At 53.3% G+C, this 20,541-nt stretch overlaps 1 protein-coding gene across 1 annotated transcript in view; it reads left to right on the forward strand.

Annotated features, from left to right (window-relative positions):
- The window catches only part of ZNF148 (zinc finger protein 148), a 36,319-nt gene extending 28,680 nt beyond the window's left edge, over positions 1-7,639 (forward strand). The window contains exon 7 of the mRNA XM_075829010.1: positions 354-7,639. Coding sequence (XP_075685125.1) covers positions 354-1,952 — 1,599 coding nt within the window. The 3' untranslated portion in view covers positions 1,953-7,639. The remainder of the gene's footprint in view (positions 1-353) is intronic.
- Positions 7,640-20,541: the final 12,902 nt, after the last annotated feature.

Genomic DNA, 20,541 nt, shown 5'->3' on the forward strand with positions numbered 1-20,541 from the left:
GCGGAGTACTGACTGCAGGTGTGTAATAATAGCGGAGTACTTCCTGCAGTATCTAACCATACCCGCACTGCTCACAGGTGTGTAACTATATCAGTGCTGTGCGGCTCTACTTGTACGGCTTACAGATGTTTACCAATAACAGGGAGTTTCTCCTACAGATGTATAATATTCCCAGCGCTGCCGCCCCATCTGATGACTGTTCGTGGTTGACGTGTCTGATGAGATAATAACATAAGATTTGTCGTCCTCCCCCATAAAGATAATCTCTGTAGTTGAGGAGTTCGGTCCTGGTCGTGTCACATATGAGGTGTCTGTGTATTAATGACAACTTTGTACCTTGTGTTTCCGGACAGTATTTCTCCAGGACGGATCGTGTACTGAAACACAAGCGCATGTGCCATGAGAACCGAGAGAGGAAGAGCGGCAAAAGCTGCAGCAAACCCTCCCTCCTACCCCCCGATGCCGACATCTGCTTCTCCCCCACATGCAAAGAAGGGGGTCTACCCAAGAAGAAGCAGAGGCCGGATAAGATGAGCGAGAAGGACAATCCTCTGGAGAAAGTGGAGGAAAAGAAGGAGAAGAACGACTTCCTCCCCCTCTTCCCTGACAGTTCCAAAGTGAAAGATGAATTTATGGTGGCAGAATACGCCGTGGAGATGCCACATCCCTCCGTCAGCGACTTGCACTTACAGGAGCCGTTGTCTGGAGAAATCAGCCCCCCAAAGCTGCTGATCAAGAAGGTGAACAACAAAAAGAGCGTGAAGCTGGCGCTGGAGCCGAGTCCGGCCATGTCAGAGCTGTCGGCCTTCGATGACGGCAAAGTGGCAAAGTACGCGTTTGACCTTGTGGATAAGCAGGTCCTGCTGGACTCCGGAAACAATTCAGACCTGGATCACCTCGATCCGCTGCAGGAAGGAAGCGCCAAAGCAGCCAACAGCAGCCTCAGCTACGACGAGGCCATGCAGTTCTCCAAGAAGAAGCGATATCTGCTGGCCGCCAGCAACAACAGCAGGGAGTACGCGCTGAACGTGGGCACCATGGCATCTCAGCCATCTGCCACCCAGGCAGCAGTGGCCAGCGTCATAGATGAAAGTGGCACCGCTGCCCTCATAGATCCCCAGGCATTAAGTGTGGACATTAAAACAAATCACGACAAGAATGTGATTCCAGACGAGGTCCTGCAGACGCTCCTGGACCACTACTCACACAAAGCCAACGGGCAGCACGAGATCTCTTTCAGTGTGGGAGATACTGAGGTGACGTCCAGTATTTCCATAAACTCCTCGGAGGTGGGGGAATCCAGCCAGCCAGAGACTTTGGGGGCCTCCGTCCAGGTCCCGCAGTCTGACAAGGCCAGCATGTTACAAGAGTATTCTAAGTTTTTGCAGCAGGCATTGGAGCGGACCAGCCAGAACGATGCCTATCTGAACAACACGAGCCTTAACTATGTGACTGACAGCCAGAGTCTCTCCAGCACAACGACCTTCCCCACGCTGGACAAACACGTCTACGCCACACTACCCATCAGCACTTTCCGAGCAGGTCTGAGCCCCCCGATGAGAGTGTCCCCCGACAAATCTCACTTTGGCCTAAACGTGACCGACTCCCAGAGCGCCTACAGCTTTACAGCGGATGATGGTAGCCACGCGTCCCCTGCGTCCTCCTCCTCAGCGCAGGATTTTATAGATCAAGTGACTGGACAGAAGAAGACTGAATCTCAGGCTGTCCATCAAACATACCAGCTGAATGCTTTTGAGCAGCCTTTCAGGGCGCAGTACCACGGCAGTCGGCCTGGAATATCTTCCCAGTTCAGTGCTGCCAATGGACAGGTGAACCTGCGGCCGGCGACCACCAGCAACGATTTTACAGACTTTTCCTTGGTAAATGTAAATGACAGCAGGACCCAGATGGCTTCTCCCCCTGACCCTGCCGCCAGCCAGACTTTTGGCTAATTCACTGTTTCAGCCTTGTGTCACCGGAGGGGATTGTTGCCTATTGCTAAACATAACAAGCCTTCCAGGAAGTCAATGTGTCCGAGCAGCAGCCGGTTCCCCCCGCCCGGCCGCCCGCGCGTAGCCGCTGTCTTCCGGGAGTCATTATATCAATGCTGCTGCTGCTGGTCTTGTGTGTGATGCAGGAGACTGGCGCTTGGCTTCTTTCTTTCCCTGTTCTGTATCCTGATATGTGAGGTCTGGGATTGTGAGGTGTCGGGGCCTCTGTGGCTGCTCCGCGTGTGTGCACAGTCCTGGTGGGGAGAGGGATCCGCACCTTCCTGCATCTAGTAATGATGACCTGATACCACAGGGTTTGGTCTTTGCTCTGCTCAATCTGCTGTGTTTAACCCTTAGGGGGCCACAAAGATATAAAATACAAATATGGCACTTTAAAGAGAGCATTTCAACTTGTGGTTATGGGTAGGAGGGCAAAGCTCTCCAGCCGGGGCTCTCACAGGTTTATGGGGCTTCAAGGAAGGGGGAACGCTGCAGGACATTGCTCTGAGACGTGTCATTTTAGTGCAATGCTCTGCAGACACTTCAGCCGTCCGGAGTCCGTGTTCTGCACTTACTAATGCGCAGCCTCACGTTATGGGAGGAGAAGCACTTACCTTTATTTACGTCAAGCTTTTTTCTGCCTTTTTTCCTGTGCACATATTTAGGAATCTGGTTTTGTGTGACACAAGAAGCCGTCGTAGCTGTCGTCCGTGCACAGAGAGCCACATCTATATGTGCAGCCGGTATATACATCTCTATGTGCAGCCGGTATATACATCTATATGTGCAGCCGGTATATACATCTAGATGTGCAGCCGGTATATACATCTATATGTGCAGCCGGTATATACATCTATATGTGCAGCCGGTATATACATCTATATGTGCAGCCGGTATATACATCTATATGTGCAGCCGGTATATACATCTCTATGTGCAATCGGTATATACATCTCTATGTGCAGCCGGTATATACATCTATATGTGCAGCCGGTATATACATCTATATGTGCAGCCGGTATATACATCTATATGTGCAGCCGGTATATACATCTATATGTGCAGCCGGTATATACATCTATATGTGCAGCCGGTATATACATCTCTATGTGCAGCCGGTATATACATCTATATGTGCAGCCGGTATATACATCTAGATGTGCAGCCGGTATATACATCTAGATGTGCAGCCGGTATATACATCTATATGTGCAGCCGGTATATACATCTATATGTGCAGCCAGTATATACATCTATATGTGCAGCCGGTATATACATCTATATGTGCAGCCGGTATATACATCTATATGTGCAGCCGGTATATACATCTATATGTGCAGCCGGTATATACATCTATATGTGCAGCCGGTATATACATCTATATGTGCAGCCGGTATATACATCTAGATGTGCAGCCGGTATATACATCTATATGTGCAGCCGGTGTATATACATCTATATGTGCAGCCGGTATATACATCTATATGTGCAGCCGGTATATACATCTATATGTGCAGCCGGTATATACATCTATATGTGCAGCCGGTATATACATCTATATGTGCAGCCGGTGTATACATCTATATGTGCAGCCGGTATATACATCTATATGTGCAGCCGGTGTATATACATCTATATGTGCAGCCGGTATATACATCTATATGTGCAGCCGGTATATACATCTATATGTGCAGCCGGTATATACATCTATATGTGCAGCCGGTGTATACATCTATAGGTGCAGCTCTCTCGGTGCCGCATCGTGTTCTGTGAGAACCAGTTACATTTTCACTCTGGGCTGTCATTGGTCAGGATGAAGTTTTGTTTTTTATAAGTGATTATACAAGTTGCATAGAAGACGTTTTCTGTAGGGACCGGTCCCTGTCCCCGGTGGCGCTACAATATGTTTTTAGCTTTTTTGTTGCCGCTTGCAATGTCTTAATGTTCGTGGCAGAAAAAGGAACGCTTTAAAAAAGAAAAACAAAGTTCTTGTTTTCCAGCTTTTACTTGTTACACGGGTTGTTATTCAGGCGCTCGCGTCAGCGGCCAAACACGTGCGCTCCGGACCGGGATCCTCCATGTTTATAACGAGACATAAAGCGGACGGCACGCGGCTGATCAGTCACAAGTCAAATCCATCATACAACCCCCCCCCTAAATAAATAATCCGTTACTGGCCAACCATGCCTGAACCATCGACCGCGCCATTTATATACCAGCGCCGTGTCCAAAACATCCCACATGACTAGTCGACTTCTCAGCCGATATTTGCCCACAGGCCTGCTGCGGACTGGTTGGTCTCCGCTAATCTGTCGTGTGGGGGCGACTTTGGGCAAAGCTTTTTGGAAACCTCCATTTGTGTTTTGTTTTTTTTCTTCAAATAATCCCAGAATCCCACTAAAGAGCAACTTGTCATCCTGGACAAGCCTGTTACATAGTCCTGACCATAGGGGGCAGTATTATAATAGTAATGTGATTGGTTGGTGGTTTAATAAGGGTCTATTCACACAGCGCGGTACAATTAGGGTTAACCAAGAGTGGATGCACCAGGTGAATATGCCCGAAAGACACCCATGTGGGCAACTCCCGCAGAGTGCTGGTCGCTTCCCCTCCCCCAATCTTTGGCATCTCATATAAAGTAAAGATGGGATCAGAGCGCCATCCGGAGGCGTGATGAGAGGGACATTCAGTATAATATATATTTGATTACTTCTTAGAATATTGTGACCGGAGTCGCTCTTTAATTTTAGCACTTTACAGACCTGCGGTTACCAGATGAGCCCAAACTTGTGTCATCGGACAGAATTATGATGGGGGTTGTAGTCGTGTCCTGGTGACGGTTTGCTGTGCGGCGCGCCATTTCCCGGGTCTGTCACAGCATTGCAGCGATCTGAGGTTCTGAGGGCTCTCTGGGCGCCGCGGTCTCATCTAGGACGTAATCCTCGTCCGTCCTGACATTTCAGTTCCTTAGTCCCGGAGTTACATTGAAATATAGCACTTACATTGCCTTGTGAATGATTAAATTATTAATGTCCTGTCTCCTGATTAGGAGGGTCCCTGAATGCTGCCACATATAAAAATGGCACCTGGATCCCTAGATCAGCGGCCGCGACCCCCTGTGTGACAGCGGGACCTGCGGCCGAGCCTCTTACCTTTCCCTGTCTGATCCCTACTAGGCGGGCCCGGAGTTAGGGATGTGACATGCAGATAAAGGCACGGTACAGTGTTCATTGTGCAACTTTCTAATGCACTTTGTGTTTTGATTCCTCACAATTTTCAAGATCTGTGATTGCTTTCAGTGACCTTTTATATTTTTAGATCCGGAGACTGAAAAACAGTCCTTACCTAGTCCTGCTTGGCCAGCTTATGGGCATGTTAAAGTGTGTCAGCATGGCGAAGCCTCTGTGAACTATGAGGATATAAAGAATATTCAGATTCACTGACAGCAAGCAGAGATGTTGATATGGTGAGGAATTTAAAAAAGACTGCCGTTTCCATTGGCAGTCTTAATAAAGTTTGCTGGAGTAAGACGTGACAGGCGCCTCCTAATAAATATGTTGCATCTTTCAGCTCGCCGTGCGCCAGTGCGGAGTATGACCGCAAGAGCCCCTCCCCCCCAGTCGGACATATATATGCTTTATGTTCACCTCACCGCCCCGTTTCTCCCCACTGGGCCCCTCATATTCTCCAGGCCGCGGCTCATACAATGGACTGATCCCGGGCACGTCCGACGCTGGGGAGGAGCCGCCAATCTGTTGGGCCAGCCCCTTTTGTAAAGTCTTGCCCCTTTTTTATAAATCAGTGTCGTGGGCAGCGTAAAATTCCCAGAAGTTGCAACTTTCACCGCAAATTTAGACTTTTGGGCCATTTGCGACTTCTAGACCAGAAAAGTGGCCTAGAAAGGTTTAGAATTTCCCCGAATGTCTGTCAGAAAGTGTCAGAAGTTTTGATTCTAATGATTCTCCAGCCGGGACTCCCGTTTCATTGTCGGCCCTCGGCTCCCTCGACTGTGTCCAGCTTTAAGGGCTGACAGCAGAAAACAACAGCTTCCGCAGTAGTCGTGTTATTAGGGGCCGTTTCTGCCGATGTCGAGGGGCTCGTGGGTCACTTTGGGGTCCGCACCCTTAGATTTTATTCTGTTCTTAGTATTTTATGCAGTTTTTAGAGCAATGTCTGTATGAGGGAGACTGATGGCGGCTGTAGTCGCCCTGCGCCCCGATAGTGACCCCCATAGTCCGCTCCCCCTGCACTTTATACTGATTTTAGCGGTACGTTTTATTTCACATCTTCCCTTTTTTGTGTTTCTTTGATTTGACATGAGGGAGGTTTTCGTCTGAAGCTTTAATGTGCGTCCTGATAAAAGGAAGAGGAGACGTGGGGGGCGCGGGGTCCCGGTGGGCCGGTCTGGGTGCTCCTTTACTGCGGAGTCATCATATTTCGCTTCGCTGTACATATTACCCATTCAGGGCTCTAGGAAAGCAGGGTGACTGCGCTGTGAGAGCCTTATTGCTTGTCACGCGGTGAATTGTAACATAACGGAGCGACTCGAGGAAAATAATGACTGGGATGATGGGATTTAGAGGGCATTTCCCTCCTAAGCAAGTGACGGCATATTGTTAGGATAGGGTGGGAGTCCGACCGCTGGGACCCTCGCTGATCTCTAAAATGAAAGGCCGCGACCTCTAAATTTTCCCTGCTCAGCGGCGCTCCCGACCTCAGCCCATTCTCTTAAGACCCCGTTAATACGGAGGCGCCATGATGATGATGATACATATTGCAGTTATAATCACCCGCGGTCTTTAGGATTTTGAACCCCTCCCCCGCTTTATCTGTCTTCCGGTAAACTTAATGTTCATTGGATGAATTTGTAAGATGGTTTCTGGAGGGGTCGGTCCCTGTGCGCCTCCTTTCTTTTAGTTTATTTTAGATTTAGTCTCTGATGCCCCGTCACTAATAATCGCCCCCCTAAGACGTTACATTGGGGGTGGCCGTCAGCCCCCCAGATATGAACAATATGCCAGCACTTACTTTAGCGGGAAAAAAAGTTCTGCAACTTTTTAACAGACTTTTGTGTTCCATTTTTCACCATTTCCAAGATATCTGCTTGCTAGCTGTGAATGAAACTTAAAACCTGGACAGAACTAATATTTCTCACAGCTGAGGGTTTGTTACAATGTATTAGTGGGTACAAAATACTCGTTGAGCTGAACAAAGCGGCAGCAGAAATATCTCTCCTGAAGCACAAAGTCTATTAGTAAGTGACAGAACTTTCCATAAAATCAGAAATCCGCTTTACACGAATTATTAGGGGGGCACTGCCTGAAGATTCCTGGATATCAGCGGGATAGGCTGTCGGTTGGGGTACGTGGCGGTTACGGAGGGGCGGACACCCCCGGCAGGCTCCTCCCCATATAATAACACTTGTCTCTTTATATTCATTATTTCTTTTTGTTTTGGCCTTGCAGTTCCAGCTGTTCACCAGTTGTGGGCGCTGTCACATGGGCACATTTTCTGCTGCATATTCTGTTTGTGTCTTTTGATTACCCTGTTTTCTGCCGTCATTGCTTTTGTGTAGCGGTTCTCACCCTTCCGGCAGATTTCCTGACCGCAGATTATCATTTTAATGAATAAAATCAATTGTGTATAAATCTGTGTGTTTTATCATCGCTGCGACACGACGGCCCTGACCAGGCGAGACCGGCCGGCTGAGGAGACGCCATAGTGTGGGGCCCCACCTGCTGGGTAATAAAGCCGGAGCTCTATGGTCATGGGGCGTGTAGACTTGTGCAAACTGTTTTATTGGTCAAATGCGTCTTAATGAAAACATATTTGTAGAAATTCTTGATAAAATATGCACCGGCGCGGAGTCTATGGTGACGGGTTACGGGCCCTGCCTGGTCTAATATGGCGCGGCGCGGAGTCTATGGTGGCGGGTTACGGGCCCTGCCTGGTCTAATATGCATCGGCACGGCGCGGAGTCTATGGTGACGGGTTACGGGCCCTGCCTGGTCTAATATGTACCGGCGTGGAGTCTATGGTGACGGGTTACGGGGTCTGCCTGGTCTAATATGTACCGGCGCGGAGTCTATGGTGACGGGTTACAGGCCCTGCCTGGTCTTCTTGGACTCCACGTTGTATTAGTGAGTTACAGTTTGTGATTTTCTAATATAACGTGAGACTTGGGATGAAAACCTGGAAGGCTGCGGGGGCCACATAGAAGACACTGCTACTAGAAGAGTTGTGTTCTTACAGCGCCCTACAGTCATTCATTTACTCTACCACAGGGGGGCGCTGTTATACTGCTTAATGTGGCCAAAATAAACATTGTGGTAGCCAAACTCTCAGATACAACTGTCCTGTTGGGATGTTTATAGCCCCCCTGCAGTATCACACCCCTCGCCTGTACCCCACAATACAAGAGAAATCTGTCCTGCCAATAAAGCTTCTTTGCATTTGGTTAAAGGATTTCGTTTGAGTTCTTTAGGTTGAGGATTTTCTTACAATTCTGGTTTCCCTCAGTTTATGGAGATCTCATGGATAGATTCTGCTCACTCCTTCCTTGCTGTTCACCTCATCTCAAGATCTTTCCTCCCGCTCCATCCTCTGAGGACCTTTCCTCTCGCTCTATCCTCTGAGGACCTTTCCTCCCGCTCCATCCTCTGAGGACCTTTCCTCTCGCTCCATCCTCTGAGGACCTTTCCTCCCGCTCCATCCTCTGAGGACCTTTCCACCCGCTCCATCCTCTGAGGACCTTTCCACCCGCTCCATCCTCTGAGGACCTTTCCTCTCGCTCCATCCTCTGAGGACCTTTCTTCTCGCTCCATCCTCTGAGGACCTTTCCTCCCGCTCCATCCTCTGAGGACCTTTCCTCTCGCTCCATCCTCTGAGGACCTTTCCTCTCGCTCCATCCTCTGAGGACCTTTCCTCTCGCTCCATCCTCTGAGGACCTTTCCACCCGCTCCATCCTCTGAGGACCTTTCCTCTCGCTCCATCCTCTGAGGACCTTTTCTTCTCGCTCCATCCTCTGAGGACCTTTCCTCTCGCTCCATCCTCTGAGGACCTTTCCTCCCGCTCCATCCTCTGAGGACCTTTCCTCTCGCTCCATCCTCTGAGGACCTTTCCTCTCGCTCCATCCTCTGAGGACCTTTCCTCTCGCTCCATCCTCTGAGGACCATTGCTCTCGCTCCATCCTCTGAGGATCTTTCCTCTCGCTCCATCCTCTGAGGACCTTTCCACCCGCTCCATCCTCTGAGGACCTTTCCTCTCGCTCCATCCTCTGAGGACCTTTCCTCTCGCTCCATCCTCTGAGGACCTTTCCACCCGCTCCATCCTCTGAGGACCTTTCCACCCGCTCCATCCTCTGAGGACCTTTCTTCTCGCTCCATCCTCTGATGACCTTTCCTCTCGCTCCATCCTCTGAGGACCTTTCCTCTGGCTCCATCCTCTGAGGACCTTTCCTCCCGCTCCATCCTCTGAGGACATTTCCTCTCGCTCCATCCTCTGAGGACCTTTCCTCTCGCTCCATCCTCTGAGGACCTTTCCTCTCGCTCCATCCTCTGAGGACCTTTGCTCTCGCTCCATCCTCTGAGGATCTTTCCTCTCGCTCCATCCTCTGAGGACCTTTCCACCCGCTCCATCCTCTGAGGACCTTTCCTCTCGCTCCATCCTCTGAGGACCTTTCCTCTCGCTCCATCCTCTGAGGACCTTTCCTCTCGCTCCATCCTCTGAGGACCTTTTCTTCTCGCTCCATCCTCTGAGGACCTTTCCTCTCGCTCCATCCTCTGAGGACCTTTCCTCCCGCTCCATCCTCTGAGGACCTTTCCTCTCGCTCCATCCTCTGAGGACCTTTCCTCTCGCTCCATCCTCTGAGGACTTTTCTACCCGCTCCATCCTCTGAGGACCTTTCCTCTCGCTCCATCCTCTGAGGACCTTTCCTCTCGCTCCATCCTCTGAGGACCTTTCCTCTCGCTCCATCCTCTGAGGACCTTTGCTCTCGCTCCATCCTCTGAGGATCTTTCCTCTCGCTCCATCCTCTGAGGACCTTTCCTCTCGCTCCATCCTCTGAGGACCTTTCCTCTCGCTCCATCCTCTGAGGACCTTTCTTCTCGCTCCATCCTCTGAGGACCTTTCCTCTCGCTCCATCCTCTGAGGACCTTTCCTCTCGCTCCATCCTCGGAGGACCTTTACTCTCGCTCCATCCTCTGAGGACCTTTCCATCCGCTCCATCCTCTGAGGACCTTTACTCTCGCTCCATCCTCTCAAGACCTTTCCACCCGCTCCATCCTCTCAAGACCTTTCCACCCGCTCCATCCTCTCAAGACCTTTCCTCTCAAGACCTTTCCTCTTGCTCCATCCTCTGAGGACCTTTCCTCTTGCTCCATCCTCTGAGGACCTTTCCTCTCGCTCCATCCTCTGAGGACCTTTCCTCTCGCTCCATCCTCTGAGGACCTTTCTTCTCGCTCCATCCTCTGATGACCTTTCCTCTCGCTCCATCCTCTGAGGACCTTTCCTCCCGCTCCATCCTCTGAGGACCTTTCCTCCCGCTCCATCCTCTGAGGACCTTTCCTCTCGCTCCATCCTCTGAGGACCTTTCCTCTGGCTCCATCCTCTGAGGACCTTTCCTCCCGCTCCATCCCCTGAGGACCTTTCCTCTCGCTCCATCCTCTGAGGACCTTTCCTCTCGCTCCATCCCCTGAGGACCTTTCCTCTCGCTCCATCCTCTGAGGACCTTTCCTCTCGCTCCATCCTCTGAGGACCTTTCCTCTCGCTCCATCCTCTGAGGACCTTTCTTCTCGCTCCATCCTCTGAGGACCTTTCCTCCCGCTCCATCCTCTGAGGACCTTTCCTCTCGCTCCATCCTCTGAGGACCTTTCCTCTCGCTCCATCCTCTGAGGACCTTTCCTCTCGCTCCATCCTCTGAGGACCTTTCCTCCCGCTCCATCCTCTGAGGACCTTTCCTCTCGCTCCATCCTCTGAGGACCTTTCCTCCCGCTCCATCCTCTGAGGACCTTTCCTCTCGCTCCATCCTCTGAGGACCTTTCCTCTCGCTCCATCCTCTGAGGACCTTTCCACCCGCTCCATCCTCTGAGGACCTTTCCACCCGCTCCATCCTCTGAGGACCTTTCTTCTCGCTCCATCCTCTGATGACCTTTCCTCTCGCTCCATCCTCTGAGGACCTTTCCTCTGGCTCCATCCTCTGAGGACCTTTCCTCCCGCTCCATCCTCTGAGGACCTTTCCTCTCGCTCCATCCTCTGAGGACCTTTTCTCTCGCTCCATCCCCTGAGGACCTTTCCTCTCGCTCCATCCTCTGAGGACCATTCCACCCGCTCCATCCTCTGAGGACCTTTCCTCTCGCTCCATCCTCTGAGGACCTTTCCTCTCGCTCCATCCTCTGAGGACCTTTCTTCTCGCTCCCATCTTCTGAGGACCTTTCCTCCCGCTCCATCCTCTGAGGACCTTTCCTCTCGCTCCATCCTCTGAGGACCTTTCCTCTCGCTCCATCCTCTGAGGACCTTTCCTCTCGCTCCATCCTCTGAGGACCTTTCCTCTCGCTCCATCCTCTGAGGACCTTTCCACCCGCTCCATCCTCTGAGGACCTTTCCTCTCGCTCCATCCTCTGAGGACCTTTTCTTCTCGCTCCATCCTCTGAGGACCTTTCCACCCGCTCCATCCTCTGAGGACCTTTCCTCCCGCTCCATCCTCTGAGGACCTTTCCTCTGGCTGCATCCTCTGAGGACCTTTCCTCCCGCTCCATCCCCTGAGGACCTTTCCTCTCGCTCCATCCTCTGAGGACCTTTCCTCTCGCTCCATCCTCTGAGGACCTTTCCTCTCGCTCCATCCCCTGAGGACCTTTCCTCTCGCTCCATCCTCTGAGGACCTTTCCTCTCGCTCCATCCTCTGAGGACCTTTCCTCTCGCTCCATCCTCTGAGGATCTTTCCTCTCACTCCATCCTCTGAGGACGTTTCCTCTCGCTCCATCCTCTGAGGACCTTTCCTCTCGCTCCATCCTCTGAGGACCTTTCCTCTCGCTCCATCCTCTGAGGACCTTTCCTCTCGCTCCATCCTCTGAGGACCTTTCCTCTCGCTTCATCCTCTGAGGACCTTTCCATCCGCTTTATCCTCTGAGGACCTTTACTCTCGCTCCATCCTCTCAAGACCTTTCCACCCGCTCCATCCTCTCAAGACCTTTCCACCCGCTCCATCCTCTCAAGACCTTTCCTCTCAAGACCTTTCCTCTTGCTCCATCCTCTGAGGACCTTTCCTCTTGCTCCATCCTCTGAGGACCTTTCCTCTCGCTCCATCCTCTGAGGACCTTTCCTCTCGCTCCATCCTCTGAGGACCTTTCCTCTCGCTCCATCCTCTGAGGACCTTTCCTCTCGCTCCATCCTCTGAGGACCTTTCCATCCGCTCCATCCTCTGAGGACCTTTACTCTCGCTCCATCCTCTGAGGACCTTTCCTCTCGCTCCATCCTCTGAGGACCTTTCCTCTCGCTCCATCCTCTGAGGACCTTTCCTCTCGCTCCATCCTCTGAGGACCTTTCCTCTCGCTCCATCCTCTGAGGACCTTTCCTCTCGCTCCATCCTCTGAGGACCTTTCCTCTCGCTCCATCCTCTGAGGACCTTTCCTCTGGCTCCATCCTCTGAGGACCTTTCCTCCCGCTCCATCCTCTGAGGACCTTTCCTCTGGCTCCATCCTCTGAGGACCTTTCCTCTGGCTCCATCCTCTGAGGACCTTTCCTCCCGCTCCATCCCCTGAGGACCTTTCCTCTGGCTCCATCCCCTGAGGACCTTTCCTCTCGCTCCATCCCCTGAGGACCTTTCCTCTCGCTCCATCCTCTGAGGACCTTTCCTCTCGCTCCATCCTCTGAGGACCTTTCCTCCCGCTCCATCCTCTGAGGACCTTTCCTCTCGCTCCATCCTCTGAGGACCTTTCCTCTCGCTCCATCCTCTGAGGACCTTTCCTCTCGCTCCATCCTCTGAGGACCATTGCTCTCGCTCCATCCTCTGAGGATCTTTCCTCTCGCTCCATCCTCTGAGGACCTTTCCACCCGCTCCATCCTCTGAGGACCTTTCCTCTCGCTCCATCCTCTGAGGACCTTTCCTCTCGCTCCATCCTCTGAGGACCTTTCCACCCGCTCCATCCTCTGAGGACCTTTCCACCCGCTCCATCCTCTGAGGACCTTTCTTCTCGCTCCATCCTCTGATGACCTTTCCTCTCGCTCCATCCTCTGAGGACCTTTCCTCTGGCTCCATCCTCTGAGGACCTTTCCTCCCGCTCCATCCTCTGAGGACATTTCCTCTCGCTCCATCCTCTGAGGACCTTTCCTCTCGCTCCATCCTCTGAGGACCTTTCCTCTCGCTCCATCCTCTGAGGACCTTTGCTCTCGCTCCATCCTCTGAGGATCTTTCCTCTCGCTCCATCCTCTGAGGACCTTTCCACCCGCTCCATCCTCTGAGGACCTTTCCTCTCGCTCCATCCTCTGAGGACCTTTCCTCTCGCTCCATCCTCTGAGGACCTTTTCTTCTCGCTCCATCCTCTGAGGACCTTTCCTCTCGCTCCATCCTCTGAGGACCTTTCCTCCCGCTCCATCCTCTGAGGACCTTTCCTCTCGCTCCATCCTCTGAGGACCTTTCCTCTCGCTCCATCCTCTGAGGACTTTTCTACCCGCTCCATCCTCTGAGGACCTTTCCTCTCGCTCCATCCTCTGAGGACCTTTCCTCTCGCTCCATCCTCTGAGGACCTTTCCTCTCGCTCCATCCTCTGAGGACCTTTGCTCTCGCTCCATCCTCTGAGGATCTTTCCTCTCGCTCCATCCTCTGAGGACCTTTCCTCTCGCTCCATCCTCTGAGGACCTTTCCTCTCGCTCCATCCTCTGAGGACCTTTCTTCTCGCTCCATCCTCTGAGGACCTTTCCTCTCGCTCCATCCTCTGAGGACCTTTCCTCTCGCTCCATCCTCGGAGGACCTTTACTCTCGCTCCATCCTCTGAGGACCTTTCCATCCGCTCCATCCTCTGAGGACCTTTACTCTCGCTCCATCCTCTCAAGACCTTTCCACCCGCTCCATCCTCTCAAGACCTTTCCACCCGCTCCATCCTCTCAAGACCTTTCCTCTCAAGACCTTTCCTCTTGCTCCATCCTCTGAGGACCTTTCCTCTTGCTCCATCCTCTGAGGACCTTTCCTCTCGCTCCATCCTCTGAGGACCTTTCCTCTCGCTCCATCCTCTGAGGACCTTTCTTCTCGCTCCATCCTCTGATGACCTTTCCTCTCGCTCCATCCTCTGAGGACCTTTCCTCCCGCTCCATCCTCTGAGGACCTTTCCTCCCGCTCCATCCTCTGAGGACCTTTCCTCTCGCTCCATCCTCTGAGGACCTTTCCTCTGGCTCCATCCTCTGAGGACCTTTCCTCCCGCTCCATCCCCTGAGGACCTTTCCTCTCGCTCCATCCTCTGAGGACCTTTCCTCTCGCTCCATCCCCTGAGGACCTTTCCTCTCGCTCCATCCTCTGAGGACCTTTCCTCTCGCTCCATCCTCTGAGGACCTTTCCTCTCGCTCCATCCTCTGAGGACCTTTCTTCTCGCTCCATCCTCTGAGGACCTTTCCTCCCGCTCCATCCTCTGAGGACCTTTCCTCTCGCTCCATCCTCTGAGGACCTTTCCTCTCGCTCCATCCTCTGAGGACCTTTCCTCTCGCTCCATCCTCTGAGGACCTTTCCTCCCGCTCCATCCTCTGAGGACCTTTCCTCTCGCTCCATCCTCTGAGGACCTTTCCTCCCGCTCCATCCTCTGAGGACCTTTCCTCTCGCTCCATCCTCTGAGGACCTTTCCTCTCGCTCCATCCTCTGAGGACCTTTCCACCCGCTCCATCCTCTGAGGACCTTTCCACCCGCTCCATCCTCTGAGGACCTTTCTTCTCGCTCCATCCTCTGATGACCTTTCCTCTCGCTCCATCCTCTGAGGACCTTTCCTCTGGCTCCATCCTCTGAGGACCTTTCCTCCCGCTCCATCCTCTGAGGACCTTTCCTCTCGCTCCATCCTCTGAGGACCTTTTCTCTCGCTCCATCCCCTGAGGACCTTTCCTCTCGCTCCATCCTCTGAGGACCATTCCACCCGCTCCATCCTCTGAGGACCTTTCCTCTCGCTCCATCCTCTGAGGACCTTTCCTCTCGCTCCATCCTCTGAGGACCTTTCTTCTCGCTCCCATCTTCTGAGGACCTTTCCTCCCGCTCCATCCTCTGAGGACCTTTCCTCTCGCTCCATCCTCTGAGGACCTTTCCTCTCGCTCCATCCTCTGAGGACCTTTCCTCTCGCTCCATCCTCTGAGGACCTTTCCACCCGCTCCATCCTCTGAGGACCTTTCCTCTCGCTCCATCCTCTGAGGACCTTTTCTTCTCGCTCCATCCTCTGAGGACCTTTCCACCCGCTCCATCCTCTGAGGACCTTTCCTCCCGCTCCATCCTCTGAGGACCTTTCCTCTGGCTCCATCCTCTGAGGACCTTTCCTCCCGCTCCATCCCCTGAGGACCTTTCCTCTCGCTCCATCCTCTGAGGACCTTTCCTCTCGCTCCATCCTCTGAGGACCTTTCCTCTCGCTCCATCCCCTGAGGACCTTTCCTCTCGCTCCATCCTCTGAGGACCTTTCCTCTCGCTCCATCCTCTGAGGACCTTTCCTCTCGCTCCATCCTCTGAGGATCTTTCCTCTCGCTCCATCCTCTGAGGACGTTTCCTCTCGCTCCATCCTCTGAGGACCTTTCCTCTCGCTCCATCCTCTGAGGATCTTTCCTCTCGCTCCATCCTCTGAGGACCTTTCCTCTCGCTCCATCCTCTGAGGACCTTTCCTCTCGCTTCATCCTCTGAGGACCTTTCCATCCGCTTTATCCTCTGAGGACCTTTACTCTCGCTCCATCCTCTCAAGACCTTTCCACCCGCTCCATCCTCTCAAGACCTTTCCACCCGCTCCATCCTCTCAAGACCTTTCCTCTCAAGACCTTTCCTCTTGCTCCATCCTCTGAGGACCTTTCCTCTTGCTCCATCCTCTGAGGACCTTTCCTCTCGCTCCATCCTCTGAGGACCTTTCCTCTCGCTCCATCCTCTGAGGACCTTTCCTCTCGCTCCATCCTCTGAGGACCTTTCCTCTCGCTCCATCCTCTGAGGACCTTTCCATCCGCTCCATCCTCTGAGGACCTTTCCATCCGCTCCATCCTCTGAGGACCTTTACTCTCGCTCCATCCTCTGAGGACCTTTCCTCTCGCTCCATCCTCTGAGGACCTTTCCTCTCGCTCCATCCTCTGAGGACCTTTCCTCTCGCTCCATCCTCTGAGGACCTTTCCTCTCTCTCGCTCCATCCTCTGAGGACCTTTCCTCTCGCTCCATCCTCTGAGGACCTTTCCTCTCGCTCCATCCTCTGAGGACCTTTCCTCTGGCTCCATCCTCTGAGGACCTTTCCTCCCGCTCCATCCTCTGAGGACCTTTCCTCTGGCTCCATCCTCTGAGGACCTTTCCTCTGGCTCCATCCTCTGAGGACCTTTCCTCCCGCTCCATCCCCTGAGGACCTTTCCTCTGGCTCCATCCCCTGAGGACCTTTCCTCTCGCTCCATCCCCTGAGGACCTTTCCTCTCGCTCCATCCTCTGAGGACCTTTCCTCTCGCTCCATCCTCTGAGGACCTTTCCTCTCGCTCCATCCTCTGAGGACCTTTCTTCTCGCTCCATCCTCTGAGGACCTTTCCTCCCGCTCCATCCTCTGAGGACCTTTCCTCTCGCTCCATCCTCTGAGGACCTTTCCTCTCGCTCCATCCTCTGAGGACCTTTCCTCTCGCTCCATCCTCTGAGGACCTTTCCTCCCGCTCGATCCTCTGAGGACCTTTCCTCTCGCTCCATCCTCTGAGGACCTTTCCTCCCGCTCCATCCTCTGAGGACCTTTCCTCTCGCTCCATCCTCTGAGGACCTTTCCTCTCGCTCCATCCTCTGAGGACCTTTCCACCCGCTCCATCCTCTGAGGACCTTTCCACCCGCTCCATCCTCTGAGGACCTTTCTTCTCGCTCCATCCTCTGATGACCTTTCCTCTCGCTCCATCCTCTGAGGACCTTTCCTCTGGCTCCATCCTCTGAGGACCTTTCCTCCCGCTCCATCCTCTGAGGACCTTTCCTCTCGCTCCATCCTCTGAGGACCTTTTCTCTCGCTCCATCCCCTGAGGACCTTTCCTCTCGCTCCATCCTCTGAGGACCATTCCACCCGCTCCATCCTCTGAGGACCTTTCCTCTCGCTCCATCCTCTGAGGACCTTTCCTCTCGCTCCATCCTCTGAGGACCTTTCCACCCGCTCCATCCTCTGAGGACCTTTCCTCTCGCTCCATCCTCTGAGGACCTTTTCTTCTCGCTCCATCCTCTGAGGACCTTTTCTCTCGCTCCATCCTCTGAGGACCTTTCCTCTCGCTCCATCCTCTGAGGACCTTTCCACCCGCTCCATCCTCTGAGGACCTTTCCACCCGCTCCATCCTCTGAGGACCTTTCTTCTCGCTCCATCCTCTGATGACCTTTCCTCTCGCTCCATCCTCTGAGGACCTTTCCTCTGGCTCCATCCTCTGAGGACCTTTCCTCCCGCTCCATCCTCTGAGGACCTTTCCTCTCGCTCCATCCCCTGAGGACCTTTCCTCTCGCTCCATCCTCTGAGGACCTTTCCACCCGCTCCATCCTCTGAGGACCTTTCCTCTCGCTCCATCCTCTGAGGACCTTTCCTCTCGCTCCATCCCCTGAGGACCTTTCCTCTCGCTCCATCCTCTGAGGACCTTTCCACCCGCTCCATCCTCTGAGGACCTTTCCTCTCGCTCCATCCTCTGAGGACCTTTCCTCTCGCTCCATCCTCTGAGGACCTTTCCTCCCGCTCCATCCTCTGAGGACCTTTCCTCTCGCTCCATCCTCTGAGGACCTTTCCTCTCGCTCCATCCTCTGAGGACCTTTCCACCCGCTCCATCCTCTGAGGACCTTTCCTCTCGCTCCATCCTCTGAGGACCTTTTCTTCTCGCTCCATCCTCTGAGGACCTTTCCTCCCCGCTCCATCCTCTGAGGACCTTTCCTCTCGCTCCATCCTCTGAGGACCTTTCCTCTCGCTCCATCCTCTGAGGACTTTTCTACCCGCTCCATCCTCTGAGGACCATTCCTCTCGCTCCATCCTCTGAGGACCTTTCCTCTCGCTCCATCCTCTGAGGACCTTTCCTCTCGCTCCATCCTCTGAGGACCTTTCCTCTCGCTCCATCCTCTGAGGACCTTTCCACCCGCTCCATCCTCTGAGGACCTTTCCTCTCGCTCCATCCTCTGAGGACCTTTCCTCTCGCTCCATCCTCTGAGGACCTTTTCTTCTCGCTCCATCCTCTGAGGACCTTTCCTCTCGCTCCATCCTCTGAGGACCTTTCCTCCCGCTCCATCCTCTGAGGACCTTTCCTCTCGCTCCATCCTATGAGGACCTTTCCTCTCGCTCCATCCTCTGAGGACTTTTCTACCCGCTCCATCCTCTGAGGACCTTTCCTCTCGCTCCATCCTCTGAGGACCTTTCCTCTCGCTCCATCCTCTGAGGACCTTTGCTCTCGCTCCATCCTCTGAGGATCTTTCCTCTCGCTCCATCCTCTGAGGACCTTTCCTCTCGCTCCATCCTCTGAGGACCTTTCCTCTCGCTCCATCCTCTCAAGACCTTTCCACCCGCTCCATCCTCTCAAGACCTTTCCACCCGCTCCATCCTCTCAAGACCTTTCCTCTCAAGACCTTTCCTCTTGCTCCATCCTCTGAGGACCTTTCCTCTTGCTCCATCCTCTGAGGACCTTTCCTCTCGCTCCATCCTCTGAGGACCTTTCCTCTCGCTCCATCCTCTGAGGACCTTTCCTCTCGCTCCATCCTCTGAAGACCTTTCCTCTCGCTCCATCCTCTGAGGACCTTTCCTCTCGCTCCATCCTCTGAGGACCTTTCCTCCCGCTCCATCCTCTGAGGACCTTTCCGCCCGCTCCATCCTCTGAGGACCTTTCCACCCGCTCCATCCTCTGAGGACCTTTCCTCTCGCTCCATCCTCTGAGGACCTTTCCTCTCGCTCCATCCTCTGAGGATCTTTCTTCTCGCTCCATCCTCTGATGACCTTTCCTCTCGCTCCATCCTCTGAGGACCTTTCCTCCCGCTCCATCCTCTGAGGACCTTTCCTCCCGCTCCATCCTCTGAGGACCTTTCCTCTCGCTCCATCCTCTGAGGACCTTTCCTCTCGCTCCATCCTCTGAGGACCTTTCCTCTCGCTCCATCCTCTGAGGACCTTTCCTCTCGCTCCATCCTCTGAGGACCTTTCCTCTCGCTCCATCCTCTGAGGACCTTTCCATCCGCTCCATCCTCTGAGGACCTTTACTCTCGCTCCATCCTCTCAAGACCTTTCCACCCGCTCCATCCTCTCAAGACCTTTCCACCCGCTCCATCCTCTCAAGACCTTTCCTCTCAAGACCTTTCCTCTTGCTCCATCCTCTGAGGACCTTTCCTCTTGCTCCATCCTCTGAGGACCTTTCCTCTCGCTCCATCCTCTGAGGACCTTTCCTCTCGCTCCATCCTCTGAGGACCTTTCCTCTCGCTCCATCCTCTGAGGACCTTTCCTCTCGCTCCATCCTCTGAGGACCTTTCCATCCGCTCCATCCTCTGAGGACCTTTACTCTCGCTCCATCCTCTCAAGACCTTTCCACCCGCTCCATCCTCTCAAGACCTTTCCTCTCAAGACCTTTCCTCTTGCTCCATCCTCTGAGGACCTTTCCTCTCGCTCCATCCTCTGAGGACCTTTCCTCTCGCTCCATCCTCTGAGGACCTTTCCTCTCGCTCCATCCTCTGAAGACCTTTCCACCTGCTCCATCCTCTGAGGACCTTTACTCTCGCTCCATCCTCTCAAGACCTTTCCACCCGCTCCATCCTCTCAAGACCTTTCCTCTCAAGACCTTTCCTCTTGCTCCATCCTCTGAGGACCTTTCCTCTTGCTCCATCCTCTGAGGACCTTTCCTCTCGCTCCATCCTCTGAGGACCTTTCCTCTCGCTCCATCCTCTGAAGACCTTTCCACCCGCTCCATCCTCTCAAGACTTTGTCACTCGTCTCGCCCGCAGCATGGCCTAAAATCTGCGCAGATTTTTTCTACTGCTTGTGAATATAGTTTTGAAAACCCCATTCACATTTATTGTGCTGTAATTTGTTGCAGTTTTTTGGAGCGCAATCCAACTAGAAAAATCCACCACATGTGAATGTGGCCTCAATATTGTAACTCTTTTTAAATCTCTACCGTTACTAACTGTGTGGATTCCGCACCATTGTCCAGTTCACCCCGGCAGTGCACCATTGTCCAGTTCACCCCGGCAGTGCAGCATCGTCACAGTTCACCCCGGCAGCGCAGCATCGTCACTACGTGATCATAAGAACGCTCATCCATTTCCTGCAGAGGATCTGAAAGCACTTCTCTACAGAACAGCGTGGATTCATCTTACGGATTTGCTGCAGCTTTGCGTCGCCGCATCCTGTGACCAGAATATACCAGGCCCCGCACCTGCCAG

Source organism: Rhinoderma darwinii, chromosome 6, assembly GCF_050947455.1.
Source record: "Rhinoderma darwinii isolate aRhiDar2 chromosome 6, aRhiDar2.hap1, whole genome shotgun sequence".
Lineage (NCBI taxonomy): Eukaryota > Metazoa > Chordata > Amphibia > Anura > Rhinodermatidae > Rhinoderma > Rhinoderma darwinii.